We start from the raw sequence: 18,482 nt of genomic DNA, 5'->3' as shown, positions 1-18,482 counted from the left end.
GAGAGTATTATTGACCGAGCAAACACTCAAGATTTGTAAATTATGGGTCGCGACAACGATTTCGAAAACCACGTCATTGCCATAACGGGCGGAGCGTCTGGAATCGGCCTCTCCACTGCTCGAATTCTACTCTCTAGAGGAGCAAGCGTCGCTATTGCAGATGTCGATGATGCGGCAATCGCACAGGCGAAGGCATCGCTAGAGCCGAAAGAGAGGGTGCTCGTCACCAAAGTCGATGTTTCAAAGCGTTCCGAGGTCGAATCTTGGATTGCGGGAGCGAAAGAAAAGTTTGGGAAACTCACCGGCGCGGCGAATTGTGCGGGCGTGATAGGAAGGTGTGTATCGATGCTGTAATTGAGGTGCATTGTTGCTGACCAGATGCCGTTGTTCCGCAGACATCATGGCACCCGGACTGTACAAGAATTGGACGATGATCAATGGGATCTAATCATGAGGATCAATCTAACAGGTGTGTGAATATTCTCAACATGAGCCGATAGCATCAGATGGTCGTCGGCAGATGTGGTCTTCCTCCACGCGTTCACTGACGATGCGATGCCAAAACAGGGATGATGTATTGCTTACGTGCCGAACTGAACCAAATCTCGTCTCCTGGGAGCATCGTCTGTGTGAGCTCCGTGCAAGGGCTCATGGGCTTCGCTAGCCATGCAGCATATGCCGCCAGCAAACATGGTGTCCTCGGCCTGGTGAGAAGTGCTGCAAAGGAGGTCGGCGAGCGCAATATTCGCGTCAATGCCGTCACACCAGGATCGATACAAACGCCACTGATGGACAAGCGAAATGCACTCGAAGGAGTGGATCCAAACGATTATCACCCGACTCCGATCAATCGACTTGGGACGTCCGATGAGGTGGGCAAGTTGATTGTGTGGTTGTTGAGTGATGAGGCTTCTTTTGTTACAGGAGCGACTTATGCTATCGATGGAGGCTGGGCGTGCTAAAAGTGCTATGATTGTGGTGTTGCCAACGAGATGTGGCCTTCATCGTCGTATACGAGTTCTCGGATTTTTGCAGAACGAAGATGGTTCTCGCCAGAAATGGATGTATCATGGTAGCAGAGCCACCACTTGTTCTGTAGTTCGTCAGCAAGAATCTCTTTGACATACCAATTCGCGCAAGCGTTTCGTATACGCACCTTGAATTCAACAATGGAATGATGTGTTGTCCATCCCTGAACCGGCTCCAGGATCCTTCCCGCATAGGTGAAAGGTCCCGCCGGCGAGTCGCTGATTGCATACACGATGTAATGAGTGTCTCCAGTCGAGTAGCTGAAGTAGTACTTGCTCCCTCGACGATGCATCCTGCACTGGTCAGAATGGCGATGATCACGGCAAGGAGCGACTTACCAAGCTGCCTCGAAGAAACGTTTGTCATGCTTGCTTGCATGAATAGGCTTGCCATCTTCATCGGTGATGACCAACTCCTGCACACCTCCAACGAAGCTCTTCATATCTTCACTGAGCTTGGCATATCGAGGCATAATAGCTGGCTCATCACCAGTTGCCTCCATTGTTTGGTATGCGTCTGCATCATACTTCCCAGATCGCCAACACTGGAATATTGTCAGCAAGTCTTCCTGAAATGCAATGAGATTTGATACCTGCAGCTGTCCTCCCCAAATTCCACCAAAGTACAGATATGCCTACACTCGTGTCAATATGTCAACATGCCAAATTTAGGCCATGATTTCTCACTTGCGAGTCATCATCGATGAACACCGCTGGGTCTATGGAGTAGCTACCAGCAATAGGAGCCTTTTCTGGGATGAAAGGACCTTCAGGCTGATCGCTTATCGCAACTCCTATTCTGAACACGCCATCGTGATCTCGCGCTGGGACTGAGACCAAATTAGTCGCAGCCTGAGTTCACGAGCTCGTGCAAACGCACAGAAGAAATAGTATTTGCCATTCTTAGAGCCACAGTCTGGTGCCTGAGCGAGTTAGCGAAGCGCAATAACCACGATCGGCAGATGTGACTGACCCACAACTGTTTCGCTGCCCATTTCACATCAGCGACCTTGAAAGCAACACCATGAGTCGTCACAGGGCCCCCAATTTCGTCCATGGACAGCACATGATAGTCGGCCATGTCATATTGCGAGCCATTGTCGTCGTCTGGGATATCTGTCTTGCGGTCATGCGAGCCATAGATGTACAGCTTGTTATTGAACACCCGACCACTCGGATCCGCGAAGAAGTCGTCCTTGACCAAAGGTTGAACGTCTGCCATTGTGAGTAGTTCGGGAAGTTACAACAATGCACTTGTACATTGTAATTGCATGCTCAAAATGCCATATATACGAATCGCCATGTCAATTAGCCTCAAGGGAGAGATGCTGCAATCGGTTCATAATAGCCTAATCTGTACTCGCTGAATGGCTTGGCATGAGGAGCATATACCGTACCACGTTCTTCAAGGTGCTGAGCTCCCCTCTCAAGATCCGAGATGCGTAATCGTTGTCATAGACACCTTATTGTTTGTGTCATGTCGTGTGGTTGTTCGAAATTCCCAAATCAAGCTCAGAACATGACATTCTGGAGGGGGTCACCAAGCAATTCTACCCCTTGAAAATGTCACAAATGCAACACTCACGAGCTCTGACTAGCAAACAATTGTGAGCGTACTCGATGGTAGAAGCTGGGTTATGCGAACGGGCTGTCCGCTGTCACAAGCACTCTCGTTTCCGTCGGGGACGTGCAGCACGTGCAAGGCGGAAGTAGTTCATTAGAGCTCAAGGGCGTGTATCAAATCACGAGCGGAATGTTGGCTTAAAGTCGGCTGTCATCGTGACCTTGCCGGAGAATATCATATGCCCAGACGAGAAACCACTTACGTGCATGCTGCCTACCAGACACGCGGGACGAAGATAGCAGACAATCTCGATCCTGGTAGTAATTGTCGCACCCTGTGTGATTTATCGTGAAGCTTGCGCTCGCCGATGTGCGTCGTGATGCAGCTCCCTGTAAAGCCGTTGCAGCGGTCCAGATGGCTTAAACCTTTGTGAGGCATCGTCGGAGTTTAAGAAGAGCAACGCAAAGTTCATTCCAGGACGGTCGACATCGAAAGGAGGGAAACGGCTTCTCATTATGTACTTGTGACGATGTTGATGCGCACTGCGGCGTTGGTTTCATCAGTACATGGCATGGACCAGGGAAATTCCTTGGCTGCGTGATCCAGACAGTGGATGCCTGGCTTCGTAAATACAACCTCCGATAGGTCCTCCGCGGCATTGTGCAAGCGGACCAGACCTGGGCAATGGAATGCATCGGAGGATTGGTCTGGCACGGCATGACACTTGGGATGTGCGTGACCGGGCAAACAAATGTGCAACGAAGCCCGGGTCCTCAAGGCGGAAGACGGCAACTGCGTGGTAGAAGATGTTTATTGGCACCGCGGCGTAGTTGAGCGAATGTGACTCTGCCAAACAACACCTTCTCTGCCAAGCGAAGAGTCTTCCAAGATGAAAATCGAGAGATGCTTGGAAAGTGGTCCGTATTCGTGAAGGAGGCATTTCGGGAGCTGACACAACAGGCTTGGCCAAGCAGAGGAGCAGAGGATCTGCGTTCAGTAGCGCGCACTGCCGTCCGTGGCTTCGTGTCTGCCAAGGACGAAGCAGAGCAGGCAAAGCTATTGGCTGACTTGGCTTTCGTGTGCAAAGGGACACGCAGCTTGGAGCAGACTGAGCAAAGTGCATCAGCTCTTGGTCACCGAGCAGCCAATTCCGAGGGGCAGCGGTGGGCCAAGTGGAAGGGCGCGTGGACGGAGACACGCCCAGCTTGTCGAGGCGGCGAGAGCGGCATGCGTTCGTGTCTGCGCAGAACCCGGCGCGATTGCAGAAGAGCGCTCGGCGGACCCTCAGTCGCTGGCCATGGTCGTGGTCATGATTCGGTGTGGAAAGCGTGCTGCTGGAGCATGACAGCACCGCGATGTCGTCGCCAGAGCCAAGCCCGCCCGCTCCGATTGCCAGAGTGAGCGCAAAGTGATGCTCGACTGCGGCAGCCGGCAGGCATTGCGTGGATGAATGGAGCTTGGTGGAGGTGGTGGTGATGGCTGGAGATGCGATGGTGCGCCGTATACAGGCAGCGAGGATCGCATCAGAGCCATAGCCATGCACACATGCGTCTGTCGCGGACTCAGCGCCGCCAAGTCGTCTCCTTCTCGGTGCGTGACGCCGGGCGCGGATGACACGAGCTGCGAGAAGAACGCAGGCTTGGCGACGACCGCGTGCTTTGCGCGGACTGCTATTCAGCCTTTACTTTGGAATTCTCCCTGGCTTTTCTATCGTTATCTACTCTACCCTAGATGCATACCAGCAGGTGAGTTGGCGCGCAAAGCGAGCTGTCCAAGCTGCAAGCTTCGGGACATCAGCAGAATGTACTGCAGAACGCACAAGGAGATCAATAGAGGGAGCAATTCCACTCTCGACCAACGCGCGAGCGAGAGAGGCGAAAGGGTTGGTGAGGTGCAGAGGAGAGCAGTCATGCTCAATAGTGACTGCGCGAATGCTGAGTAGCAATTCGCCAATGCTTGCTGCAACGAAGAGCGCCGCAGATCCCTGGATCCATCCCATCGACAGTCGGCCAAGTCCAAATGCTTGGCCCCAAGAAAACACTCTCTCGTCGCTGGCGCGGCGGGCGGGCATGTGTGCTACATATGAGCTGGCGGCGTCCGCTGCCATCTCTGCCCAAGATGCCGCCTTGCTGTCGCTGTTGATGTCCTCCTGCCCACCGCCATCGGCCGTCGACAGCTGCTTCCCATCACGCCTAGCGGCACTTCCGTCACCATGCCCGCCTCTGCGAATCCACCGCGACACGACGGCGATTCAGACGACACGCAAGATCCCTTTGCGACACCGCCCATAGACTCTACGAACACACCTACTCCGCCGCGACCCGTAGCGTATCCCGCTGGCAGGAACACTGCAGAAAACTGGCATGCTGGACCCAGACCACCGCTATCGCCGACCAGCTCTCACCATGATTCGCTCACCTTCCCCACCAAGTCGGCGTCCATGTCCTCGTCAAATACCAGCACTACTACACCCATCTCGTCCATTGATCTGGAGAAAGGCGGTCTCGGACGCGAGATAGAACAAGAACAACCCAAGAAGCAACGGCAAAGCAGCAGCGATCCCGAAAAGGCCGCTCAAAGTCCGTCACGGCAGTCACGGCAGTCTCGAGATCGACATTCACGAACACACAATACTCGCATCGCCTATGTCGAAGAAGACGATGTCGACGATACCACATTATTACAAGAATCGAAGGCTGTGAAGATTCTGCTGTTCTTGGCCGGTCCTTGCGCATTACTATCTGCGCTCAATGCATTCTGGACCCTCATCTCTCTCTTCATCACCATCATGACCCAGCCTGTCCGCCTCTGCGCTCGCAGGCCGACATTTGGCCAGCAGCTTGGTGGACTTGTCGGGCCTGCACTGAATCTGCAACTCCGCAGCATCTACACACCCTTGCCGCCTCACGCCGACGAGGACACCTCATATCGTCCCGGAATGCTGGTCCTCGTCATGCTCTTATCACCATTTCTCAGTATGGGCATGGCTTTGGCGGCCTGGGTCTCTGCAATTTTCTGGCTATCCTCAGCAGTAGTTGGAGATCCAGCTGGGATGGACAAGCGAGATGATGGAAGGGAGACCGTAATGGCTTTACGGAATTGGTGGGAGAAGTGGTTAGTGGGAAGCATGCGAGAAGATTGACAAGTGATTTACAGAACGCAGTTTGTGAAAGGATTACAGATCACACACTCTTGGATTTAGCGAGGCGCTGGGGGCGTAAACTGACGAAACCATTGATACCAATTTGTATTTTTGTAGAAGTGTATGAATGCTACAGATCAGATGATGGTCTCTGAAGAATTGGAATTCAAGAATATGACAAGATCTCAAATTTCGCTGCGTGGACCGGCAGCTCAGCAACACTCACAGGGCAAATACAATCAGCTGGACACTGAAATACTGCTTTCAAAGCCACATCTTAGTGTCGTCTCTATTGCACGCTCTGCCATGTCGTTGACAAGACGCACGCTTCCGACGAGTCTCTGAAAGTCAGTAGCACTACGAACGACCAGGGCAAAATTCATGCCACGGAGGCAATCCACGAAATCTTGCGCCGTATTCACCCTCGCAAGAACGTGCCAAATGCAAAGTCTGGCAATCCAATGCACCTTGCTCTGGCTAAGTGCCGCTGCATCTAACAATCGCCGTACATTTATACTCGTGATCCGGCTCAATTGTTTCGTTCTCTCACATCGTGGACTGATAAATTACTTTCTGGTAGCGTAAAAGGACCCTAGAGCCTTGACGAAAAGGCCAAAAAATTAAATTTTGATCCCGTCAATGACTAAAATGCCGGGGATGAAAAGCCTATGCGAAAACAAGATCCCATCATTCCTAAATGGCAAAAGATTGTGTGCTGTTGTGTGCTCTCCATCAGGCTGGAAATTCAAGTTAGTAATTGTATAGCCTGATGGACGGATATTTCTGGTACTCACGAATCGAACCCTGGTCTCCCGCGCTTGTTGGTCGAAACTTGACAAGCGGAAATCATGACCACTAGACCAATGAAGAGAGCTTTTGGGATACGAGGCAAGTGTTGTGACCGTTTATGACTCTCAGTTTGTAGAGAGAAAGACTGCGTGAGGCGTGGCTACCATCGCTGGCCATAACTCGCCGCAAAAATATGGATTTCAGGATAGGTAGGCGTCTTGTACCAACGCTGGGTAGACTATTGGCGTGGCCGACGCCCAGTGCCATATGCTAGGCACGATAATTGTTCAATCGTTCGTGAAAAGTGGTTGCATGCCAAGAGGTCGCGAGAATCTGAAATTTCTGTTCAACGCTGTCCGTGTATATTCTCGGGCAATGCTCGTTCCATTTAGGCTCAAGAGTGTGGTGTTGTAGCAAATCCCAATCAAAACCGACATGTTATGACGACTACGATGGCTGTCCTGTATACGATGTCCGTTGACTTCCTGCGCTTGCCAACAAGCAGCTGATGCGATTCAGGACTGTTATGTCGTATTACGCTGGAGTTGCACACAGGTGGAGTTGCGAAAGTACCATTATAGTCTTTGTGAAACCTGCGATCACAGATTCGTAGCGGCTTCACGTGGGTCAAAAGAAGCGGACTTTGTTGGTCTACTGGACGGTGAGGACAAGTGGAAATCATGGTCGCTAACTAGACCAACGAAGCCACGTTTGATACAGGGAAGAACGTTGGCCCGAGAATCTGCTTTGACTTCAGCTGTCACTCCAGCCCACGCACTTAAGTCGCGATGCAAGTAGGAGGATGGCCGCGATATCCGGAACAGATTTTTTCGTTGATAAGATTCCTGTCTCTTCCACCAGAAGAAGAGCGGGAACGCAAGATAGTACTGGCAATGCAGTCAGGCTGAAAACGCATTGCGCGTCTGCAGTTCGCACGACGCGCTTCACAGAAAGCTTAGCGCATGAGTGACATGAAGAATATCGAATTCTCCTATCAAGTACGACATAGTACTCCAGGCTGAGGGTTGATGACTCTACAGTCCTTGCTGTGAGCCATACTACAAGCAATGCCAAGAGTGGTGCATGTCATTGTTCCTCACAGCCGCACATGGTTCAACCACTCACCCCATATCCGCCGGCTGACCATCGATAGGTTGTAATAATTTGCTGCTGTAAATCCAAATCCACTTGCGAAACCTCTTTTGACCCCTTGGCCACAGCCAAACTCATCAGCAGCAACCGCCGCATTTTGCGCTATAGGACACGAACTGCATGTCAGAAGAAGAGATATTCACATTTGCTGAGAAGCAGAGAATAAAACAAAAAGCAAAATCCGTAGACAAGAACTCAATCACATACCTGATGTTCGATCCGAGAAGTCGACACACTCGATTCCAGTGCTCGGACAAATATTTCCCCTGCGAGTACCAGCTCCGCTGGACAAGAGCGGCCGAAACTTGCGAGCATGACGTGAACAATGCTGGCGCTAAGGAAGAGAAAGATGTCGCAGAATAAATGGTTCATATTGAGGTCGGGGTCGATAGTCAATACCTCTTGGAGCGATTGCGATAGGGCGTGAATGTTTTTGAGATGAGCAGACTGCGAATTGGCCTGGACAGGGGCGTTCAAACGTCCCACTGTACAGCCCTGGAGCGCAAGAGCCATGTCCCAGGACATTCCGTCGAGGACGAGTGGAACGCGGCACAGGAATTTGCGATATGCCGTCCAAGGCTGCTCGCGGTCTGTTCGATTAGAGCTCTGGTTGTTGATAGAATAGTCGAAAGCTTCCGAGAGTTTTGCCAGTGCTTGACGTTTAGGGTGAGCATAACGAAGCTGGAAGAAGTCGAAGTGGGCTGCGTCCGTTCGCAGTGCAGCTCGATGTTGATCAATCATGAGCTCCAGTACCCTACTGAATGGCACAAGAAAGTTGAAGATGTCTGAAAGTCGCCTGTCTTCATCCCTTGCTTGTTGGTGCACGGCAGCATATCTGTCGGATTGCCACATCTCCTCGGCAATGGGGATCATGGTTTCGCGGCAGTCCAGTTCAGTCAATACCACTGGGGCGTTGTGTGCGAGAGCGACTTGCTTATCCCAGACGAAGAGGGTCCACCAGATCCGCCTTCGCTCTTCCATCTCCTCTGAGGATGCGTTCAGAAAGCGATAGTCTTTCCTATCGACTACAATGGCTCCTTCAATGTCGAGTGTCGGATCCTCCTCGCCGGCCGGCTGACTGCGCGGACCGTCGTAGGGGCTATCACATTGTCCTGAAGCACTTGAGGTGGCACATCTTGAACGGCCAGTCGCAGTGGTAGTCGCACCCTGGTGGCGGCATGCTATGTCTGCATTCAGTCGATACTCTTTGGCGAGTTGAAATGCCGTGCGCCACCAAATTGACGCGAAAGACCCAACTTCAGTCACCATCGAAGCAAGTGCCAAGTGGAGGTAAGTAGCGACCTCATCCACAAAGCGATGTCTGCCATATTGTCGCGGAGAAGCAATCTCTCCAGGGTTAGCCTGCTGTGTTGCTCCACTGGAGCCTGGGAAACGAGACAGGTTGATCGTGGTGGTGAGCAAACGATCCAGGAGCCGCGCTCGCGCCGTGGGCGAAGCGCCGAAGAAGGGAGCTTCAGTCGTGACTGCAGCGACTAGCAACATGCTGCAAAGTAACGCCGGAGTGCACGATCGTGTTTCCACGTGCGCAAGGAACACTGATCTGCGAAAGACATGGGTGAGGAGGATTGGCGATGCCGGAACGTGAGGCTGTTCAGGATGGTCTTTGAAGTATGCCTCCAACAAGTCGCAAGCAAGGTTGGAAGAGATGTGAGGTCGGAGATGAGGAATGATAGGTGCCAAGACTGGATATCTCAGGCTCGACGAGGATGCAGAAATAGTAGCGTGGTCGGCATTGTTCGACACATGCGATAAATTCGAGGAGTGAACATCTAGGCACTGTAGATGCGCCTCCGGCATATCCGGCTCTGTCACTTGTCCAGAGTGGCTCCAATTACCGTCCATGGTGCCCCAGGGCTCACCAGCCCAGGCATCCATCAGCCATTCCGGCATGCCGATAAAAGGAGTCGTACAGTCCATGCCACTGAGTCGCTGACATGGTTCCTGCGTGGAGAAATTGGCCCGATATGGTGTCGAATTGGCTTCCGCCCCGGGTTGGTAACCATTTGAAAGATCATAGTCAGTACCACTTGTACGGACCAGCGCTGCCTGAGCCTCTGCTGGGGAGCAATGGGGTAATATCAGACCGACGGCTGTTCGCCGTGGCCGTCCCCGGCGACCACTCTGACGCTCGTAGGTGCAATCCGCCGACAATTCTTTGCACCGACCACACGGTTGTGCAGCATCACATCGGGCGCGTGATGCGTTGCACCTGTCGCAAGCCTTTCGAGCCCGGCGTCGTGTGGTCGCGCCTACGGCCCCTGCGGGTGGAGCCGATGGTGGTTGGCCAGCGTCGCCGTTTGAGCTGTACTGCGGATCCTCGTCAGTGTTCTCCATGTCAGATCTGGGGCCGCTGCACGTGGCAGCGCTGAGTAACGACATCGAGGATGGGGGACATGAAAACAATTATTAGGCACGTTTGGTCCCAGCACCGTGCCGATCACAAATGCGGGGGACTCTGTACCAAAGTTTGCTGTTCACGTGCAAGAAGGGTCCCGGACACGACTGTCGTTCGCGTACAGAACGGGATTTAAAGCTGCTCTGTCGTTGGTCAAACAGACGCGGATCCGGCTATTTAACCACAACAGCAGCTCCTGAACCAAGTAGACACCACGTATAGCGGCAAGAACGCAGATCATGATGGCGTCCAATAAAAGACAGGCGCGGAGGTCATCTTGGTGGAGGACGAAATTGTCGATTCAGAATGGGTTCCATCAACGAGAACAGCGAGGAAGTGAAGTCCTTCAGCTGGGGGACAAAAGATCTTGTAGTCGAATTTATCCTCAACGAACATGGCGCACCATGCATCGAGCAGGTGCACTCTCCAGGAACACCGCACGCTCGCAACGTCTCGCCATATTTTGGCTCGGCGAGTGTTCCTCTGAACGCGATACGGATCAACGGCCAGGGCCACAGTGCGGCGAAGACCTCGAAGTCTTTAGTGGGCGGAGTGTTGTCGGGTCATTTGATGTATCGGGGTCATTCCCATCGATCTACGCCCAAATCTGAATGTCTGGACATCGTGTCGAAAGACGATTTGACCGGCATCGAGGCAGTCCATACTCTGGAGATCTTCCGCGGTGTGCCTGTGCTTCGGAGTTACACGACCGTTCGAAACACATCTGAGAAGGCAGTGACCGTCATGCAGGCGTCGTCACTTGCCATCGGTGGCTTGACACGCGGGCATCAAAACTGGCACCGGAGTTACTCGGTGTGGGAAGCCAACAACACTTGGTTTCGTGAAGCGCAGTGGCAGCAACGATCGCTCAGTGATGTTGGCATTGATGATATCGGGCTGTTGCAGTTGGACCAAGGACATCGAGCCACGATGGCTCACTATGGAGTATCGAATCGTGGTTCGTTCTCTGCGGAGGGGCATTTGCCCATGGGCGCGATTTCGCGCGAAGATGGTTCGGACAGCTGGCTTTGGCAGATTGAGCACAACGGGTCATGGCGATGGGAGATTGGCGATTGGCAAGACGGCCTGTACCTCGCCGCGGGTGGACCAAACTCCTTCGAGCACGACTGGGAGGTGGCTCTGGCTGCGGATGAAGCCTTCACTTCGGTTCCTGTGGCCGTCTGTCACGTTGCTGGCCCACTCACGGACGCATTCGCCGTGTTGAATGACTACCGTCGTTGTCTCTTGCGTCCGCACGTCGATCGGGAAGAGCTGCCCGTCATCTTCAACGATTACATGAACTGTCTCATGGGCGATCCGACCGAAGCGAAGGTTGCCGCGCTCATCGAACCCGCTGCTCGTTCCGGCGCCAAGTACTTTGTCATCGACGCCGGCTGGTACGCGGACGACCAGGACTGGTGGGAGGACGTGGGCGCGTGGCGGCCGTCGTCCAAGCGCTTTCCCTCAGGATTCGCCCGTCTGATGGACCAGATCAAAGCGCGGGGCCTGGTGCCGGGCGTATGGCTGGAGCCGGAGGTGATTGGAATCCGCAGTCCCGTGGCGAAGGTGCTGCCGGAGCATGCATTCTTCCAGCTGCATGGCCACCGGCTGGAGGAACGCGGACGCTACCAGCTGGACTTCTCGCAGGATGCAGTTCGCGAGCACATGGACGGGGTGGTGGATGGGCTGGTGGCCGAGTACGGCATCGGCTACTTCAAGTTCGACTACAACATCGACGTCGTGAGCGGCAGCGATGCGGCGGGCAGTCCGGGGGCGGCGCACCTCGCGCACCAGCGCGCCTACCTCGCGTGGGTGGCGGGGCTGTGCCAGCGGCATCCCGCGCTGGTGGTGGAGAACTGCTCGAGCGGCGGCCTGCGCATGGACTACGCGATGCTGGCGGTGCACACGCTGCAGTCGACCAGCGACCAGCAAGACCCGCTGCTCTACGCCGCCATCGCCGCGGCGTGTCCGACGGCGGTGGTGCCGGAGCAGAGCGCGTCGTGGGCGTACCCGCAGCCGCAGTGGAGCGACGAGACCAACGCCTTCACCGTCGTCAATGCCTTGCTCGGGCGCGTGCACCTGAGCGGCCGGCCGGACCTACTCAGCGCGCGGCAGTCCGCGCTGGTCGATGAGGGCCTGCGCGTCTACCGCGAGCACATTCGCGCGCACTTGTGCACTTCGCGGCCCTTCTGGCCCTTGGGACTGCCGCGGTGGCATGACCAATGGCTGGCGCTGGGGCTCAGTCTGGCGGACGGCAGTGCGGTCGTGGCCGTCTGGCGCAGAGGAGGACCCACGAACACGCGCTTCCAATTGCCACCGCCGCTCCGCCATCTGCGCGTGGCCACGCTGCTGTATCCCGCCCACTTCGAAGCACGTCTCGACGTGGACGGCGGGAGCGGGAGCGTCCGCGTGGAAGTGCCCGATGTTCCGTGCGCACGTGTTCTGAAGTTCTGCCCGTCGTAGGCTGCAAGGATAGTACAGTACATGTCACATCACCTCCGCAATGCAATTGGTCTTCCGCAACTTCCAGTGTATAGAGCTACCTCGTCTGACAGTTCTGGGCCTGCAAGTGAGGGGACGTGAGGTAAGGGCTTCTATTTCAGAAGAGGAACTAAACTACACCTGAGGCAAGAACGTTACCGTCACTACCTCACTAACACTACCACTCCCACTCGCACGACTACTGAGATCGGAAAGAGTAACGCACGCGCCTGACTGTGGACGTCCTCCGCCCGATCAGCTCTTATTGACCATTTCCACCCGAACCTCCGCTTCCTGTCCTTTCTCTTGCGTCTGCGCAGCGTTCAAATGATCCGTCATCAGGGTGTCGCCGAAGAGCTCATTGATTTCCTCCAGACTCTTTCCGGACGTCTCCGGCACCCAGCACCACACTGCAATGGCCGTCACCACGTTCATGACAATGAAAAATATGTAGTATCTCCATCCGACGTTTGCGAGACCAGTAGGCGAAGCCTGAGCGAGGATGACCTGGATGATGAAGGACCAGAAAGTCGAGACTGCACCTCCTGCTGTCCGGATCTGGGTCGGGAAAATCTCAGTGCAGTATACCGGTGCTCCAGAGTTCCAGCTGATGGAGAATATGATGCCGAACAGGAGGAGGAAGAAGATCCCGAACGCGTTTCCGATCTTGTTAGGCCCGCCACCAAACACTGCCACGAAAGCCATCACAATCGCAATGTCCACGGCCATGCCCACCGAGCCCCAGATGAGCATTGTCCTGCGCTTTACGCGATCGATGATGAATGCCAGGCAGAACAAGTTCGACAGCGGGCCGATGATGCCCCATACACCAGCCAACGCCAGCACCGTCGCGCCTTGGATCCCGAGCGACTTGTACATGATGGTTTGATAGTAATTGATTGCCGAGATACCGCAGATTTGCTGGCCAATCTGGATCCCACTTCCCAATAAGAGGCGCCTGCGGTAGGATGCTTTGCGAAATATGCCCATGAGGGACGAGACCTCGTTCTCCTGCTCCCACGTAATTTGCTCGCGCATCTGGACGAACTCCCTCTTGACCATTTCCTCGTTGCCGGGTCGGCGCATTTTCTTGAGTACCGTGAAAGCTTCCTCGTGGCAGCCCTTTTGGAGCAAATATCGCGGCGACTCGGGGAGGAAGAACGTTCCACCCAGGAGCACGACTGCCCATAGGACTTGGAGGCCGACTGGGAAACGATACTAGGACGAATTAGGTCACAGCCTCCACCTGCACATGCCTCACCAGGCTTACCGTGAACTCGCCGTCGGCGTAATAGACTGCGAAACCTATCCAGTTCGATACCGCATAGCCAGTACCGATGAACTGCGCATGCAAGCCCACAATACTTCCTCTGGTTTTCACGAACATGTTAGCTCATGGCGACAATTGCTTCGAATGCAAGACTGCTCGCCCACTGACCGATGCTCTGGTGGTGCAAGCTCTGATTGATATTGCGGGATGGCGAAGTAAATAATCCCTATGGCGAGACCGGCAATCAGACGTCCGGCGATGAGCATGCCGACTTCTTGAGCGCCCGTCTGGAGCGAGCATCCAATGATCGCCACAATGGCACCAATTTGCAGTGTGCCTTTCCGGCCCGTCCAATTGCCAATTGGCCATGAAAGCAGACAACCTATGGCTCCGCCAGCTGTGTACTGTCGTAAAGCGCAACGTCAGTGCATAAGGCTTCACAAACTGACCCGAAAGCATGGGAACTCACGGTAGAAATGATGGCACCAAGCAGAGCAGCTGAAGGGTGAAAGAAGGTCTCGAAGTACTCCTGTGCTTGAGCCGTGCCAAAAATTCCTGTTCAATCTCCGGTTAGGCATAGGTCTTGTCATCTCTTCACAGCAGAAGTTGGCAATTTACCTGAATCATAGCCCCACAGAAGGGAGCCAATTCCCACAAATATGGCTAGAGAGCATCTCAGTCAGCGTCAACGTCGGGCACGGCTTATCGACAGACATACCACAGAAGTAATTGTAGCCATTGGCATAGTCAGAGATGATGCTTTTTGCCATGTCGGCCTTGGAATAAGCTTCGAAAGAGCTACACGTGTTCTGGCTGAAGCAAACCGCGGTGTGCACTCTCCTCATGGACTGGAGATCTTGAGCCAATGATAAATGCTTGCCCTTTGTGGTGGTGGAGGGCATCTATGGGTGGTTCAGCATGCGGCTCGTCCAATCACAATCCGCTAATGATAGCCTAGTTCCCCGTATTGTGCGCATCCCGCCATTTATCATTGTGGTAGACTAACTCAGGAGTATGGGGCCCCGCAGAGGTGCTTGGAACGACCTTTCCAGTTGGACGAAAGCCATTATCCACAAGTCTACTCGGCATATCTCCACGACACGAGATATCCCACTCGTACGTTTGGGTTTCCAACTACTGTAGACGCCACGATTTCCATGTGGAAAGGAGTCTACTACTGGTATTTGTTGTTGACTAATGCGTGCTGTCGATCAACACCTTCACAAGCATGCTGTCTCAGTGGTTACACGATTTTCGCACAACGGCGTGAACTTTGAACTCGTAGCTGCAACACTTCCAAGGTCGATGCAAGGTTCGATATTCGCTTACTCATTACGAGAACGTTGTCAGCAGACCACTTCCAAGACTTATCGATTAATTGGAGGTCAACCGCAAGAATCAACACTACGTGCTGCTCTTGGCATTAGATGAAGCCCTCTCAAGACTGGATCTTTCGAAGGACATATTTTCGAGAGGAGTTTCCGCCAACCGGGTAATTTTCTACCGGCTTAGTTCTGAGTTAGACTGACTACGATACGAATTGGGCGTCAACGGCAACACGACGCAGATCTTCAACTTGAATGAGAAAATAGCCTACTGAGTTCGATGAATGCACCAGCTAGGCCTCCAGCCGAGCTCGCAAGCACGAGTGTGGGCATTGTGCATCCCCATATCGAACTGCACGCCAATGCAATGTTACTCCGCAGTCAAGAAGTCAGCACGTGGCTTCGGCATGATCAAGCCAGATATTTAAGTACCCCATGGGGAAACCCACTGTGGCACAAATATCATTGATACCAGTATTTGCAACTTCTACAGTCCTATCCGCCAGTCATGTGGACCTCCGGTACGCTGTCGACGTTGCTGTTGACTTGTGCGTTGTCCAAGCTGAGCGCCGCCGACTTCTGGGTCTCACCAAATGGGAATGATGCCAACGATGGGAGTGAAGCATCACCATTCGCAACGCTAGATGCCGCCCGGCAATCTGTCAGACGAGTCAATTCGAACCTGCAGTCCGACTTTTTTGTGAACGTTCTGCCTGGAACTTATTATCTCGACAAACCCCTGACCTTCGAGACCGCTGATTCTGGATCTAATGGGCACCGCGTAGTTTGGCGCGCCACGGGCGATGGCGTGAACATTTCTGGCGGGTATGTACACGAAAGTGCAACAACATGGGCACTACGACTAATGAACAGCTCGTAGAACTGCAGTCACAGCCTGGTCTGTTCATGACGCTGGCAAGAACATTTGGAAGGCCAGCGTACCACAAGGGTCCCGGTCTCGCCATTTGTACGTGAATCAGAAGCATGCAACGCGAGCACGTCAACAACTTGCCCGATCTGATTTGAGGCTCACCTCGAACGGATTCACAATCGCGAATCCTGATCGACAATACTTGGCCAGACTCCCGGGCATCGAAAAGGGCGAACTTCGCAGTAGAGCTTCGTTCACTGACCGCTACATACCAATCGAGTCTGTCAATGGCAACGACCTCATCATGGCTAATCCTGCCTTCAAAAACAACATTATCGGCTTTGACACGTTCACCGTACCTGCCCACGAGGGTGCACTCTGGCTTGCCAATGTGCTAGATCTTCTGGACGAGACGAATGAATACTTCCTGGATGAGGATGCATCGGTCGTCTACTATAAGCCTGATGCTGCCGATATGTCGAACCAGAATGTAGTCTTACCTCGGTTGGAGTATCTCTTGGCCCTTGCTGGCACGTACGATGCTCCTGTCCATGACCTCACGTTCCAAGGTTTTAATTACATGCATACAACGTGGAGTATGATACTTCTCCCAATATTATTTCTTTCTATCACCGGCTAACAATCTACGCGCAGACCAACCCTCTACCAATCTTGGCTATGTGGACCAACAGACGGGTGGATACATCGGCAGAAATGAGGTCTACGACGTCTTCGAAGCCTCGAGACCATTCTGGTACCAGGTCCCAGGCTCTATCCAGGCCAGCGCAGTGAAAGATGTCTCATTCCGTGGCGGCAGTCTCACTGCCATCATGGGCGGTTTCGGTATCGGCAATGATGCGAATGCTCATGCCTCTCAAGTCGGTCTCGGAGCATCGAAGGTTGACATTACTGGCATGCTCTTCAAACAAACTGGCGCCAACGCCATCACAGTCGGTGGTATTCAAGCCGATGCCCACCACCCCAGCGACCCAAGGATGATCGTACAAGACATCACAATCACGGAGAACATTTTCACCGACATGGCTTACACGTTCCAGTCCTGCGTTCCGATTTTCGTCACGTATCTCACGGGAGCCAAAATCACCTACAACGATATTTACGACGTTCCTTACTCTGGCATTTGCTACGGTTATGGATGGGGAGCCAACGACCAGGGTGGTAGCGATGAATACGAGAAACGGGGTCTTTACCAGTACCAGCCCAGATATAACACGCCTACCACGCTGAAAGACGGGCTCATCTCCAACAACCTCATCCAGCGGTTTGGAACAATCATGACAGATCTTGGAGCATTCTATACATTGGCAAAGAGCCCCACAACGAGCGTGACGAACAATTGTGTCAGTCAAGGTGTGGGATTCGGTAAGTGCAGTTCCCTCCACTTCTTTACGATCTCAGACACACTTGTAGCTAACCCAGGGCCCCAAAAACAGCTGCCGTCTACACTGATGAGGGTTCTCGTGACTACATTGTCAAGGATAGTACCTTTTTGATAGGCGGGTTTTGGCTAAATCGTAACGAAAGACCTGGGTACACGACTGGAAACCTCACTTTCACCAATCTGGCAGTCCAGGGCGATCCTCAGAATGGTTCGAACCAATGGGGCGACACCGTTTCCGGTGTTATTCAAGTTGGCGACCAAAACAGTCTGCCCGATGAGTTCAAGGGCTACTGCATCAATGCTGGTATTCCGCAAGCTCAGCGTGGCAGTCGACCTGCACATCGCGGCCCTTTTCAATAGAGTTGCTGAGCGTTCAGTTCGAACGAACCTTCAGGGCGAAATGGTAAGGTGACACTGGTGGCGGATGTGTACATTTGGGAACATGCAAGGCAGTACTGAAAGGTTGGTGGGCATCGTAGGATTCCAACACGGCAGGCATTCCGTGCTAACGCTGGGTAATCTAGCGGTACAAGAACACTTAGTGCCGTGTATAGATCACAACACTTGTTCACAGCTCTTCCTCTTCAGCTCCGCACTTCGCCTGTCCGTCCATGAGAACTCAGTTCTTAGATGGCGGAAAGAGGTCGCACGCAAAGAGGCAGCGAGGCTCCAGAATTTTTGTTCAGGGCTCTCAATACTTGATCCCAATATGCTCAAAAGAGCTGAGTTGCAGCATGTCCCATTGAGACAAGACGCGTTGTGGCTATCCTGTCGACGATTTCCGTTGGCTGCTCGCGCTTAATGTACTCACCACGTCCATCTGCTACGATACCGAACTGTCACGTCACATTGAGCTGAAGTCGCGGACATGTGGATCTGCGAGGATCTCTTCAATGTCTCGATTAGACCTGATGCCGAAGCGGCTGCCACAGCGCTATATGTGGATCAACGAAGCGGAAATTGTCCAGTAATCGTGCTGCCAGCATCGCGTCTAAAGCTGTGTCCGCCAATTGCTGAACAAATGTCCTCCCCTACCTAAGCC

At 53.4% G+C, this 18,482-nt stretch overlaps 7 protein-coding genes across 7 annotated transcripts; 4 read left to right on the top strand and 3 right to left on the bottom strand.

The window, feature by feature from the left end:
- Window positions 1-42: 42 nt before the first annotated feature.
- Window positions 43-962, top strand: CKM354_000316600 (uncharacterized protein; the record flags this gene model as incomplete). The annotated part of the gene is made up of 3 exons (XM_044798348.1): window positions 43-335; window positions 396-469; window positions 568-962. The coding sequence occupies 3 exons, from the start codon at window positions 43-45 to the stop codon at window positions 960-962; spliced, it is 762 nt and encodes a 253-aa protein (XP_044654283.1).
- A 5-nt stretch (window positions 963-967) lies between these two features.
- Window positions 968-2,250, bottom strand: CKM354_000316500 (uncharacterized protein; the record flags this gene model as incomplete). The annotated part of the gene is made up of 7 exons (XM_044798347.1): window positions 968-1,093; window positions 1,157-1,322; window positions 1,368-1,573; window positions 1,622-1,663; window positions 1,716-1,858; window positions 1,909-1,951; window positions 2,002-2,250. The coding sequence occupies 7 exons, from the start codon at window positions 2,248-2,250 to the stop codon at window positions 968-970; spliced, it is 975 nt and encodes a 324-aa protein (XP_044654282.1).
- A 2,554-nt stretch (window positions 2,251-4,804) lies between these two features.
- Window positions 4,805-5,734, top strand: CKM354_000316400 (uncharacterized protein; the record flags this gene model as incomplete). The annotated part of the gene is made up of 1 exon (XM_044798346.1): window positions 4,805-5,734. The coding sequence occupies one exon, from the start codon at window positions 4,805-4,807 to the stop codon at window positions 5,732-5,734; it is 930 nt and encodes a 309-aa protein (XP_044654281.1).
- A 1,902-nt stretch (window positions 5,735-7,636) lies between these two features.
- Window positions 7,637-9,613, bottom strand: CKM354_000316300 (uncharacterized protein; the record flags this gene model as incomplete). Its single annotated transcript, XM_044798345.1, has 2 exons — window positions 7,637-7,777; window positions 7,883-9,613. The coding sequence occupies 2 exons, from the start codon at window positions 9,611-9,613 to the stop codon at window positions 7,637-7,639; spliced, it is 1,872 nt and encodes a 623-aa protein (XP_044654280.1).
- A 784-nt stretch (window positions 9,614-10,397) lies between these two features.
- On the top strand, window positions 10,398-12,554 carry CKM354_000316200 (uncharacterized protein; the record flags this gene model as incomplete). Its single annotated transcript, XM_044798344.1, has 1 exon — window positions 10,398-12,554. One exon carries the CDS (start codon window positions 10,398-10,400, stop codon window positions 12,552-12,554), a length of 2,157 nt encoding a protein of 718 aa, XP_044654279.1.
- A 273-nt stretch (window positions 12,555-12,827) lies between these two features.
- On the bottom strand, window positions 12,828-14,612 carry CKM354_000316100 (uncharacterized protein; the record flags this gene model as incomplete). Its single annotated transcript, XM_044798343.1, has 6 exons — window positions 12,828-13,790; window positions 13,843-13,942; window positions 14,011-14,246; window positions 14,312-14,397; window positions 14,461-14,505; window positions 14,561-14,612. The coding sequence occupies 6 exons, from the start codon at window positions 14,610-14,612 to the stop codon at window positions 12,828-12,830; spliced, it is 1,482 nt and encodes a 493-aa protein (XP_044654278.1).
- Window positions 14,613-15,675: 1,063 nt separating this feature from the next.
- Window positions 15,676-17,800, top strand: CKM354_000316000 (uncharacterized protein; the record flags this gene model as incomplete). The annotated part of the gene is made up of 4 exons (XM_044798342.1): window positions 15,676-15,992; window positions 16,048-16,634; window positions 16,693-17,421; window positions 17,493-17,800. The coding sequence occupies 4 exons, from the start codon at window positions 15,676-15,678 to the stop codon at window positions 17,798-17,800; spliced, it is 1,941 nt and encodes a 646-aa protein (XP_044654277.1).
- Between the last annotated feature and the right edge of the window lie 682 nt (window positions 17,801-18,482).

Source organism: Cercospora kikuchii, assembly GCF_019650295.1.
Source record: "Cercospora kikuchii DNA, contig_00002, whole genome shotgun sequence".
In the NCBI taxonomy this organism is placed as follows: domain Eukaryota; kingdom Fungi; phylum Ascomycota; class Dothideomycetes; order Mycosphaerellales; family Mycosphaerellaceae; genus Cercospora; species Cercospora kikuchii.
This window is presented reverse-complemented; position numbering and strand designations above follow the sequence as displayed.